Raw genomic sequence first — 12,373 nt, forward strand, 5'->3', positions numbered from 1 at the left:
TCACCATTGTATGGAGGCTTTGTATGTTGGAGTTGCCCCTTTAGCAAACATGCACCTCTTGATGAATGAAACTAACATCAGGGTTTTAAGGAGATTTTGATTTAGTGAATGGTAATGGTGTTTTAGTGAAAACAATATGGAGCATGTAGAATAAAGGCCCAGTAATGTTCTCTTTCAGTTGAACTGGACTGATTTTTTTTTAGGGCAAACTATAAAGAAACTAAACTAAAAGGATAAACAAGTCACATGGAATGTCAGGTTAATGGCAGATTTAATTTATAGGAATTGTGATGTCATGTAATTGTTCAATACTTTTTGTTATCCATACTTTTTGAAGTTGTTGTTTTGTTCTTCAAAGCCTTTCATCTCATTTAACAAAAGTAGCCAAAGTTAAGCGTAACGACCGCTGCATCGCTCTTATTGTTCGTAATGTGTTTTTCCTTAAGGGCGTTAACCCCTTTAGCTACTGACACCAGCTCACAGCAGAGCAGGAGACCTGTGAATAAAGAAGAAACACACACACACACACACACACCGTCACACACTCTGGTGCGGGCCGTCGCATTGATTTCCTGTGGTGGCTGTAACCCTCAGAGCAACGTTATTGAGTGGACTGTGGGAAATGAGATTAGCTGTAGATCTTATCCACATACACTCACCTGCTGCCGTGTGTGTGTCTGTGTGTGTGTGTGTGTGTGTGTGTGTGTGTGTGTGTGTGTGTGTGTGTGTGTGTGTGTGTGTGTGTGGTTCAGTTTAACGCCCACACAGCTGTTTGCTGATCGCTAGTTTCCACTATCTCTCTTGTCAGCTCTGTCACATCACTGTCTGCTTCTCTGTGTCTTATGAGTTTTCCAGTTGCAAAGTTATTACATTCTGAGGTTATACGAGTACTGAGTTGCTCATATCGCCGATAAAACAGGAGTAAACACACATGTGCAAACTCTTAAACATACACGCCAGCTCTTCCATTCTACTCTGCTTTCAGTCGTTTACTGACGTGCTGCTGTCGTGTTGTGCTGCGTGTGAATCCCACAGACCTCAACTTATTATCACGCTAATCTTCACCCATGTAAAACTACAACTTCAAAAACGTATCTGCTTAGTTTTTAGTTACAATTTACTTTATTTATACAATAGGATAGTATAGGATCGTATCATCACACAATTATGATATTATTTAGATTTTAAACATTTTGCGATATGCTGAGTATTGCGATAACATATTTTGCACTAAACTGTGATTTATTACATGTTTTAAATAATCCAGCACGTAACTCCCTCTAAAAACACAAACTGACATTTCTTTGTATGCACGGCTTAAACAAGTGAGATACAGCATGTTAATCAGAGAGCTTTAGAGGTGTTAGTGGGTCTACTTCCAACTTTGGACAGAGCCAGGCTCGACATGAGTTTGATCTTCTCATCTCATGTTGGAGGGAAAGCAAATAAGCATATTTCCCACAATGTTGAACTCATCATTTAAATGGCTGACAGCTCAGTGGGACTGCTTTGTGCCTCTGCAGTTACTGAAGCCGGGGAAACATAAGGACTTCTTGGATTCTCTTCCTCGCTTGGTTAAAAAGCATGACCAATCTTAACAGAAGTTTTGCTCATAGAAGCTGCTTCAGCCACAGAAAGTAATGAAACTGAACAGCAGCACTCAGTCACTGTGCTAACACTTGACAGGCTGCTGCTTTGATGGAGATGAGAGGCACTCAAAAAGCCCACTTCTCGCACACAGACACACACACACACACACACACACACTTGCACAAATGTGTTGCCTTCAGTCAGTTCTGCATAATGGAAACATGTTTCCCAGCAGGGATCCAAACGGCCTGCAGGAGAATAAAGAACAAGAGAACAGCAGTTTCTCAGTGAGTTAATGTTTGTGTCAATGTATAGCGAGTCAGTGGAGTCCCCGTGTTTCCTCTCTGCATCGTACACCAGACAGAAAGTGATTAAGGAGTTGAAAATGTTTTAGCGTACTCAAAACCCCCTTTTTGAGCCTCCCTGTCTCTAGCTTGTCTTTATTAGAGACACTCAATGCACATGTGATGCCTTGGACTTGCTCAGATGTAAATCCATACTCATGAGTCACTGAGCTTTGTTCATTAGCCGGTGAGCGACAGTCGCTGTAAATGAACCTGCACAAACGGAGCAGTGCTTTCGTCTCAGTTGGAGTCAGTGTGTCGTCTTTATGTCCTCCCCTGTTAAAGGTTGTTCTCTTGTGTCGTTTGTTTCTTTCCTATCAGGCCCTTATTGTCTTCTCTCTGTACTGTATGTCCTTTTGCTCCGCTTGCACTGGAGCAGATATCTATCAATCTAACTTGACCTTTTCAATAATGTCAGATCTGGTATCAGCTCAAAATCTCTAAATGTCTGACAATATAACAACTGATGGCCAGATGGCCCTGGAATGCGCGATGCATTGTTGTTCTCAGTTTCCTAATAACTTCATAGAAAGGAACGCATGACATTGGAAATTGATAAAGGACATTTTTCTGCTGAACTACTGTTTAATTTGGTACCTATAACCAGAAAATGGAGGCAGTGTTCAATGAGTGCACATTCACTTAATTCATTACACTTCATTACTTGTGTAAGCTAGTCATTGCACTGCAGCTCAGCTCCTAATTTGTAAAATTATAAGATGTGTCTGCGGGGGAGCTGAAGTTCAGCATATGGTGAGAGTAAAACGTCCTGAAAAGCTTTAAAAGTTCAGACAAAGTGCAGATTTCTATCACACTTCCGGAAAAATTAAGAAAGGTAAATACTAGTGTGTGTGTGTGTGTGTGTGTGTGTGTGTGTGTGTGTGTGTGTGTGTGTGTGTGTGTGTGTGTGTGTGTGTGTGTGTGTGTGTGTGTGTGTGTGTGTGTGTGTGTGTGTGTGTCAGATAAAGAAATTCCCTAAACACGCATCACTGAATATCTAGCATGGCAGCTCATCCGTCATACAGGTGTGTGTGTGTGTGTACCACATGCTACGCTCAAACCGCTGATGCTGCACACCTCAACAGATGGCAGGACACACACACACACACACACACACACACAGCATGCCATATCTACATCACATGCTGTAATTATTTGTCAGGTGAGTATGTGAATTAGACACCAGCATGCTATAGACACGTAATGTTCCCCACATGAACACATAAACGTGCACACATGCATCATAATACATTTGCTCGAACCCTCACCTTTACCGAAACCTTATTCCAAGCCAAAAGTATCCTTAAACTTAATACCTAAAAGTACAAACTGGTCCCCACGGATAAAGGAATAGAAAAGCAAAGATGAAGAGCTCAAGAAACTCGACAAGACGTCACGCTGAACATTTGACTGTAGCAAAGATTTCAGCCCTAATCGCTTCACGTGTCTTGTGATCATCTCGGCAGGTTCGGCCTGTCACAAACACTTACACTACACTACTACTTAATTACAGCCAGCAGATGTGATGGGCCAATTAACACCACACGCACATTCTGTTAGTGTGCAGACATCCAGCGTTACTGCAACAGCCTGTAAGAAGTGTGTATACGTACAGTAAGGAGTGTGTGTGCGTACAGTAAGGAGTGTGCGTGCGTACAGTAAGGAGTGTGCGTGCGTACAGTAAGGAGTGTGCGTGCGTACAGTAAGGAGTGTGCGTGCGTACAGTAAGAAGTGCGTGCGTACAGTAAGGAGTGTGCATGCGTACAGTAAGGAGTGTGCGTGCGTACAGTAAGGAGTGTGCGTGCGTACAGTAAGGAGTGTGCGTGCGTACAGTAAGGAGTGTGCGTGCGTACAGTAAGGAGTGCGTGCGTACAGTAAGGAGTGTGTGTGCGTACAGTAAGACAGTCATTTCAACATTGGTTTGAGTTATTTTGGGATAAGAAATAGACGCAGACAGAAACTAAACCAAAATACTTCAGGGAAGATGGTCTCGACAACGAGTCGTGATGTCTGAAGCACGACACTCTCCTCCCTTCTTCCTGTACTCTTATCCTCTGGTGGCTGCTTGACAGATAAGACCTGCTCTCTTGAAGCTTGGCAACCAATCACAATGACAGCCTGGGACCGTCACAATTGAGGTTTTGATCAACAAGTGATCAAGAACTACTTCAGTAGCAAAATCGGCTAGGCTAAAAAACAAGTCTTACCTAATCTGTTGCAGGCCAGACTTTGGCCTCTAAACTGACATCTATAGACAAGTTTGGTCTCATTTGAACTGGAGCGTCTTCAAATGTCTTCCATACACCATATGTTATGATCCACTAAAGTTAGGCATGATACGAGATGAATAAATCCCCGTTTCTGTTATCCTCGCCGTCATTTTGACTGTAAGGGAGTCGGGAGAGACAATTAAGTGAGATCCAACTCTTTGTTTGGGAAGAAAATATTTATAGACCTTATCAACACAAGTGCAATTAAAAGTGATATTCATTCATTAATTTGTATGTTCTTGCAATATCCATTTAGTTTTGTCTGCATTTAAAACAAGTTTCAGATTAAAATGTGCTCTTTGGAGATTGTTAAAGTGAAGCTGCAGCCGGACTGACAGACTGAGCGTTAGAATATGAGACTGCACCATCGGTAACATAATGACTTTCATCAGTGTGGTACAATGTAATCATTATACATATACTGTATATATGATGAACAGGACAGGGCTCAGATTAGATCCCTGCGGAACACCTTTCCGATACAGTGATTAGCTCAGTATTTGGGTTAAATTTGTGATGGTTTACATTTAAAATAAAGCATCTGTTGCATTATACTCTGCCAGTCTGATTTTGGACTTGAGAGGTGGCAGCTGTAGAATTGTGTTACTTCAGAAAGACATCATCCCAGTGAACCTGGAGGCCTCATCACAGCTTCTTCTTCATCTGTCATTTCCTCTACATGTAACGATCCTCGCCTCGAGTCATTACGGACACGTTCCGGTCTTAGCTTCTGAGCAAAACAACGAAGTGGGAAAATCCTGCGAGCTCGACCTGCGGTTGTGTTGGAGCTGTTAGGTGTGAAGGCTGCCGCTTCATTTCCTCCTCTTCCCTTCTGTCTGAGGACGGATGTCACAGCTTTAAAGCAGACTGCTCTTCTTTTTTTTGCAAGCATCTTTTGAACAGCAGCATGTGCACACACCCACACATACACATTCACAACAAACACAGTCATCTCACCTCAGAGGGGAGCTGAAGTCTAACCATTTCACTGCAGGATCAACATCAGAATGACTGTTCAGCCATTAGCGATGGAGCCTGGGTCGACATTTTCTAATAGAACACTCCGGTGCTGCACAAGCGATGTTTTCAAAAAGCTAATTACTGGCAAAAACCATTTCCTAGCATAATGCTCACATTCAGTTGAAATTAAATGATGTTTCTATCATGATCAATCTATAACAAACAATATCAGATCAGACATAAAAAACAAATGTACGGGTGCATAACATATCTTGAGGGAAATAAAAGATTGAAATTTGCCCAGATGAAAATACATACAATATATTAAGATTCAGTATACAATGATGTTGTTTCCATGGTATTGTCTATAAACATTTGTGTCCTGCAGTAGAGAGGTTGGAATATTGTGTTTTTAAAATGTCATTGTTTAAAGGGACTTTAATTGCTGCTGTTGTCTCCACTTATAGACCAGAGACAAATTACAGTAATCTTGCAGACAGGGCTGCTGTACCCGGTGTTCAGATCGTTCTTTTACAAACTGATGGAGCGCCGCATCACATTTTTATTTATACTAGAACATTTATATCGGACAAATGTAGACAAAACTAAAGTCTTGGACTTGCTCAAGATGCGCTGGAAGACGTTAGCGACTGTTAGTCGTGCGTTTGTGCACGATTGCAGCTGTGATCGCGACTAACTGATGTCTCTGTGTGTCCTCACTGTCCTCTGGTGTGAAGGACAGACGGTGTGTGGAGAGCAGCTCTCGCTTCAGTGGAACTATAACATCTGTGAAAGCTACACACAAACATACGCTGTGTAATGTGTGCAATCGGATGTGTGTCTGACGGCCAGAGTGGACACCTGTTGTTACTGACGCAGAACTGCCAGGGGTTGTTTGGCCATTTTTGTAAACGGTACAAATGACTTGCTTTTACATTCAGGAGAGTGTTTGAGGTGAACGTGTGTCTGACGAGTGTGGTTGTTAGCAGTGTGGAGAAACGTCTAAAGAAGGCTTGGTAACATTCAGAGAAGCCAGCTGCACAATGATTGGATATAAATGTTTGTTTCATTGCAAAGCTTTGTGAAAAATTCTTACTGCTACAGTTGTTACGCAGATAATACACTTCTCTGTTGTATTGATTTAACATCTGAACATACGTGAATTCACTGAACTGAATTTGTTTTTTTTTGCCCTCAGCTGTCGGACGAGCAACAGGAAGAGCCTGATTGTGACATCCAGCACCTCCCCCACCCTGCCACGACCACACTCCCCTCTGCATGGACACACAGGTAACACACACACACACACCCACACAGATTCTTGCCTGACACTTGAAACAATAAGATGTATTTGTCAGATGCGCTAACAACACCTTGGAACCAGCAGCCGTTTGAAATCTAAAGAATTGGCAGTTTTTTAGCAACTTTGACTATAGTTTGAAAATAAAAGTTTAGTAACCCAAACTGATTCAACTAATGGATGTACCAGACTAAACATGGTGGACGCATATCCCGAAACCAGTTGATATCCAGGTATATACAGATATGTGGGCTCTTCTTGTGGCCATGTATCTGCCGTAAACAGGCAAGAGGCCGTGTTTTGCAAACTGTAATAAAAACCCCAATTGAGACACATATTCTAAATGCTCTGTATACATGTCCAAAGAACGCTCCCAAAACCTAAATAATATCGGCATATCCTACATGTCTTAATCAGAAAATGCTACATTCGGAATAAGGAATTATTTGGAATATCCAAATGGAATATGCCGTTTGCGTGACCTGTATACAATTTCAAATATAGTCATATTCGGAATAATAGTGGAATATTATTATTATTAGTAGTAGTAGTGTGCATGTAAACAATTGTCAATGACTAGGGGCCATAAATATCCACAATATTTTTGGCAATCTGCCCAGCAGTTATTGGGATGTCTCGCTCTGGACCAAGTGTTGGACAGACAGACGTCGCAAACTCTAGGCCCCATTGGAAGCATTGATCAATAACTAACAAAAACCCAAATCATTATCAGTTGAAGGAGTTGTATCCTCTGTTTCTGCAGCGATGTTCATTTGTTCCTCATCTGCTGACGGTGTGTGTGCAGTAACAGCGGGTGAGGTGCGTTACATGGCGTCGTGTCGTTTACCATCACACACCAACAAAGCTCAATCAACAGCTTAGACCGCACACTGAGCTCAGCACAGCGACATGTTTGATTGCCTGGATTAATGCACAGGCCGACATACTGCACGCGACTAATAGTGCAGATTTTTAAAATACGACTTAAATTGGTTGATATATTTGGAGTGTTTTGTACGTGAGGATGCCGAACGAGAGAATGACCTTCACCTTCAGCTGCTGACATTACGCACTGTTCCCTGTAAATGTAGAACGCCATGAAGCTATCAGCATGTGCTCTTCTTGAGTTGATTGATTGGGGCATGTGGGTATAAACAGATCATATAAATTCAGTTTGGGACAAATTGATACTTAAATTGCTGTTGGAGCCTGATTGATATATTGGCGTAGCCTGGATGATTCTTAGCGTATCACAGATATATCTGAGAGCACTGACAAGTTTATTTGAATTGTAAAATGTCCCACTCTGCACACATCGTGATGACATATATAATATATTACATTTGATAGATCCTTATCAAAAGTGCTGAGTTATTCTAACAAATGTGTGGCGATATATCCTTTCGATATCTGCATTAGACATAAAATACATCACATTACATTACAGGTCATTCAACAGACGCTCTTATCCAGAGCGACTTACAGTGAACTAACTACAGGGACAGTCTCCCTGGAGCAACTCACGGTTAAGTACCTTGCTCAGGGGTACAATGGTGGCAGCCTGGTATTGAACTCCCGACCTTCTAGTGTTTGGTTTGGAAGGTAGACCACTACCCATCACCCCCCACAGTACCCAACACAAATACAGTATTGGTTGGACTGAAAGAAAGAATAAAGAATTGCATTGTCTCGTTTTCCAGCCTCTCAAATGTGACGAGTTGCTGCTTTTTATACTAAAGATGAACTAATTATATTTTGGTGGTCAAAGGTCAAGGTCGCTGTGACCTCACATCCGTCCCATTCTCGTGGCATACAAACATAATATAGTTCTAGTTTGTGTTTGTAAACTGTTGTTCTTACAAAACAAGCTATTTGAAGACGTCACCTTGAGTTCTTATTTTACAGATTATTTCAAAAACATTATAAATTCAAAAGATTGATAAAAACAAACAAACTGTTGATTCTGACTCTTGAAATGCTTCTCAGGAAAAGCAGCAGTGGGTCCTCTCTCAGGCAGCACACACACACACACACACACACACACACACACACACACATGCACACATTATGGAAAACACTTCACATGTTGTAAGTGTGTGTGTGTGTGTGTGTGTGTGTGTGGCAAATGAAATGTGCGCTGACAGGATTTTTGTCGAACACGTTTGACAGCATGTACGACAAGCACACAAAACCCCCAAATCCACCACCAGCAACCCCATCCACTCTACCCCCTCCACCCTACACCCTTCAGATGTAAAGAGGGAGAGAGATGGAGAATAGATGAACAACGGTGATATTGATTGATGGTGACTGAAGGGGAGCGAGCGACAGAGTTGAAATATAGATTGGAGGGACGGAAGAAAAATGGATTGGTGACAGTGACTGAATGGGAGGAGAGAAAGACGGCAGGATGGATATGAAAGATGGAGAGATGGTAAAATATCAACAATTATATCTGACTCGGAGAGAGAGAGCGAGAGAGAAGAGAGAGAGAGAAGAGAGAGAGCGCTTCTTGTTAACGGTGTAGGTTAGAGCTGACAGACATTCGCACATGTCTCATTTCCGGCGAAATAATGGAACTCGACAACCTGTCAGTCACACACACACACACACACACACACACTCACTTACTTTGTTTGGATAAGTTTTTTCTGTTCAAATTGCTTTTTCTCTAGCAAGTTCTGACCTCTTAAGAGGATAAAAGTACACAAGTGTGCCAAGTTATGGTATGAAGTGTAAAGTGTGTGAGAGATAATGATGAAGATAAAGTTCTAGCAACTGATTGCAATAATGTAAATCCACAAAGGACAACCTGAGACGAAACGTTACATTAGTTTGAAATATATTTTTTAAAAATCCTAAACTTAACAAATAAACAGTTTTTACTAAAACATTTTTAGTATTTCTCAATTCTCAGTGACTTCAAGCATAACAAGTTATACAACAAATGTTGCCTTTTTATTTATAAGAAACAAAAATAAACTGTACAACTGGTATTTTGTGTGGTTTTTCAAACACAATAACGCTCGACACGACTTTGACCTGGTGTAAAGGATTACTGTCCATCACTAGCGATATCCACGTTCTTTTGTAGAAAAGAAAACGCTTTGAAAAATCTATTTGTTGGAAGTTGTGAATCGATTCATGACATGAGATAGTCTGTGGCGTGTGTGGTGCAGCATCCGTAATACTCTGCCCTTCTTTCGCTTCGTCTCTTCCTCTTTTTTTTTTGACCTTCCTGCCACCAGACTGCTGTGTCTGCTGTGTTGCCATGGAAACACTGCCACCAATTTCACAGTCCGCCTCAAAGTCCTGACAGTTTGTGTCCCAGACCCTGCAGAGGAAATAAACACTGCTCGGTTAATATCACAAATGAATGTTGATAGTACACAGTGCTGTGAGCTTTGTTCTATTTAGGACTGAATGTCTGGACACATCTTTAAATGGGGGTTCAGTCTTATGCTGAGTTGATCTTACCTCCCCATCAACTTACACGTTAGCAGAAACCTTTGTCTAATCCAAGGCTGTGCTGTCTTTATATAATTAATATGCACCACTGGAGGCCATTAAACCTTTCCCTTCATTCCCACAGGCCGTCTTCATACGTAGATGATTGCTTTTTCTTCTTCTTTTCCTCTCAATCTCTCTAATCATGAGTTCCATCATGGATATAAATCATCCAGCCATTTACCGCTAATCAAATGGAGATTCCTCAAAGTCTAATATCCGGAGGGGCCGATGAAGACCAATCCTCTCCAAAGATGACTTTTATTAAATGTTGAAACCTACAGTCTCCTCTCTTTCTCCACTTCTTGTCGTCTACTTTCATTGTCTCTCCTTCCGTCCCATCCTCTCCTCTTTGAGCGTCTCCGTGTTCTCCGTTTCTTTCTCTTGCTCTCCACCCTGAACTTTGCTGACGGCACGCTGTTATTTGGTAAAGGCCAGCCGATGATTGGCAGCTGCGTGTGCTCTGACTTCTGATGAATTCTATCAAACAATCCCGCTGCTCATCTTTGTAATTGTAATGAAGGACAGAAAGACAAACAGCCGGGGATCCAAGCTCTTCTCTCACGCTTGTCAGGCACGTTTTCTTTTTTGACTTACCGCCCCCTCCCCAATTATAGCTGTATTTTGTTATCCCAACCGCTCTCTCCCCGGAGAGGCAGCGAGACTGAAGGCACAAAGCAGAAAATACATTTGCATGTATTTCATACACCGGTATATTTCTTAGTCTTTGCTAAAGTAGGTCACTGTCACTGCTGTTTGTAGCACACAGAGCTTCTGAAAGATGTGACAGCAAAGCAGCTTCTATACCTGTCGTGATGAGACCGCCTACCAGGGGCTCTCAGCTGTAATTTACATTTCACTTCATTGTTGAGTCTAAAGAGTACATTCCACAGAGTGATTTCTTTCCCTGACAAGCAAAGTCTCTGTGTACGTTGACTGTGATGAGGCATTGTGGTGTTTCTAGCATCTAGTTGCAGCTCTGGAACGACCGACCTCTGTGACTTTGGCTGATCGTCGGTGTTTGGCGTGCTGGTTCTGTATGACAGCCGTGACCAGTAACTGCTTGTAGGTCAGCGGGACAAAAAAAGAAACCTGAGTGAACAGATGGTTAACAACCAAACAGCCTGACATCTCAGAACACAAAGCTTTTTAGTCTTTCTCTGAAATGAGTAACAACTACAAGGGCACTCGGAGAGCGCAGACCTCCGCCAAGGTTTCCGTAAGTGAAAAATAAGGTGAATATTCGCCCTGTGATTCGGATATGCTCCAAAATGTAATGGATTCGTCGTTGGACCGTGCTACAACCTTCCACCAAGTTTCAGACAAACAAACAAACAAAGCAACTCACCGGACCGTAAACATAACCTGCTGGTGGAGGAAATACGTCATCAGCCGAGTCTTGTGATTGGCTTGCTCGCGCCGCATGAAAACAAACTTGTTCCTACATTGTTACTACTTTGATTCACAACGAAGCCATACTGGCATTTCCCCTGAAATGTTACTAGTTCCTGAGGTTTCACACGTTACCATGCAGGAAGTGTTTCAGGGACAGACTGCATGTGTGAAAGGGACTTTAGAAGACTGCAACTAAGGATCATTTTCACTACGATACATCTTTCAGTTATCATTCATTCAGTACATCTCAAACAGATCCCGATTTATTTTATGTCAATCAGTTAATTGATTAGTTGACTAATCGTTGGTACTAAAATCAAGTATCACTTCATGAGGTAGTTTAAGAAGCCTTGCTAACATCGACCTCATATCACACACCTGGGAGCACCAACACATTATCATGCAAACATATCTGAGAGGCCCTGACCGTCCTATATATACACACACACACACACACACACACACACACACACACACACAGTTTACACTTCACTCTGTCCTATACACACACACACACAAACACAGTTTACACTTCACGCTGTCCTATACACACACACACACACACACAGTTTACACTTCACTCTGTCCTATACACACACACACACACACACACACACACACACACACACACACACACACACACACACAGTTTACACTTCACTCTGTCCTATACACACACACACAAACACAGTTTACACTTCACTCTGTCCTATACACACACACACAAACACAGTTTACACTTCACGCTGTCCTATACACACACACACACACACACAGTTTACACTTCACTCTGTCCTATACACACACACACACACACACACACACACACACACACACACACACACACACACAGTTTACACTTCACTCTGTCCTATACACACACACACAAACACAGTTTACACTTCACGCTGTCCTATACACACACACACACACACACACAGTTTACACTTCACTCTGTCCTATACACACACACACACACACACACAAACACAGTTTACACTTCACGC

At 42.1% G+C, this 12,373-nt stretch overlaps 1 protein-coding gene across 6 annotated transcripts in view; it reads left to right on the top strand.

The window, feature by feature from the left end:
- The window catches only part of mast2 (microtubule associated serine/threonine kinase 2), a 162,673-nt gene that overhangs the window by 112,623 nt on the left and 37,677 nt on the right, over positions 1–12,373 (top strand). For all 6 annotated transcript variants that reach the window (XM_029429144.1, XM_029429146.1, XM_029429145.1 and 3 more), the window contains one exon: positions 6,363–6,454. In XM_029429144.1, coding sequence (XP_029285004.1) covers positions 6,363–6,454 — 92 coding nt within the window. The remainder of the gene's footprint in view (positions 1–6,362; positions 6,455–12,373) is intronic.

The sequence above is a fragment of the Cottoperca gobio genome, chromosome 4 (assembly GCF_900634415.1).
Source record: "Cottoperca gobio chromosome 4, fCotGob3.1, whole genome shotgun sequence".
In the NCBI taxonomy this organism is placed as follows: domain Eukaryota; kingdom Metazoa; phylum Chordata; class Actinopteri; order Perciformes; family Bovichtidae; genus Cottoperca; species Cottoperca gobio.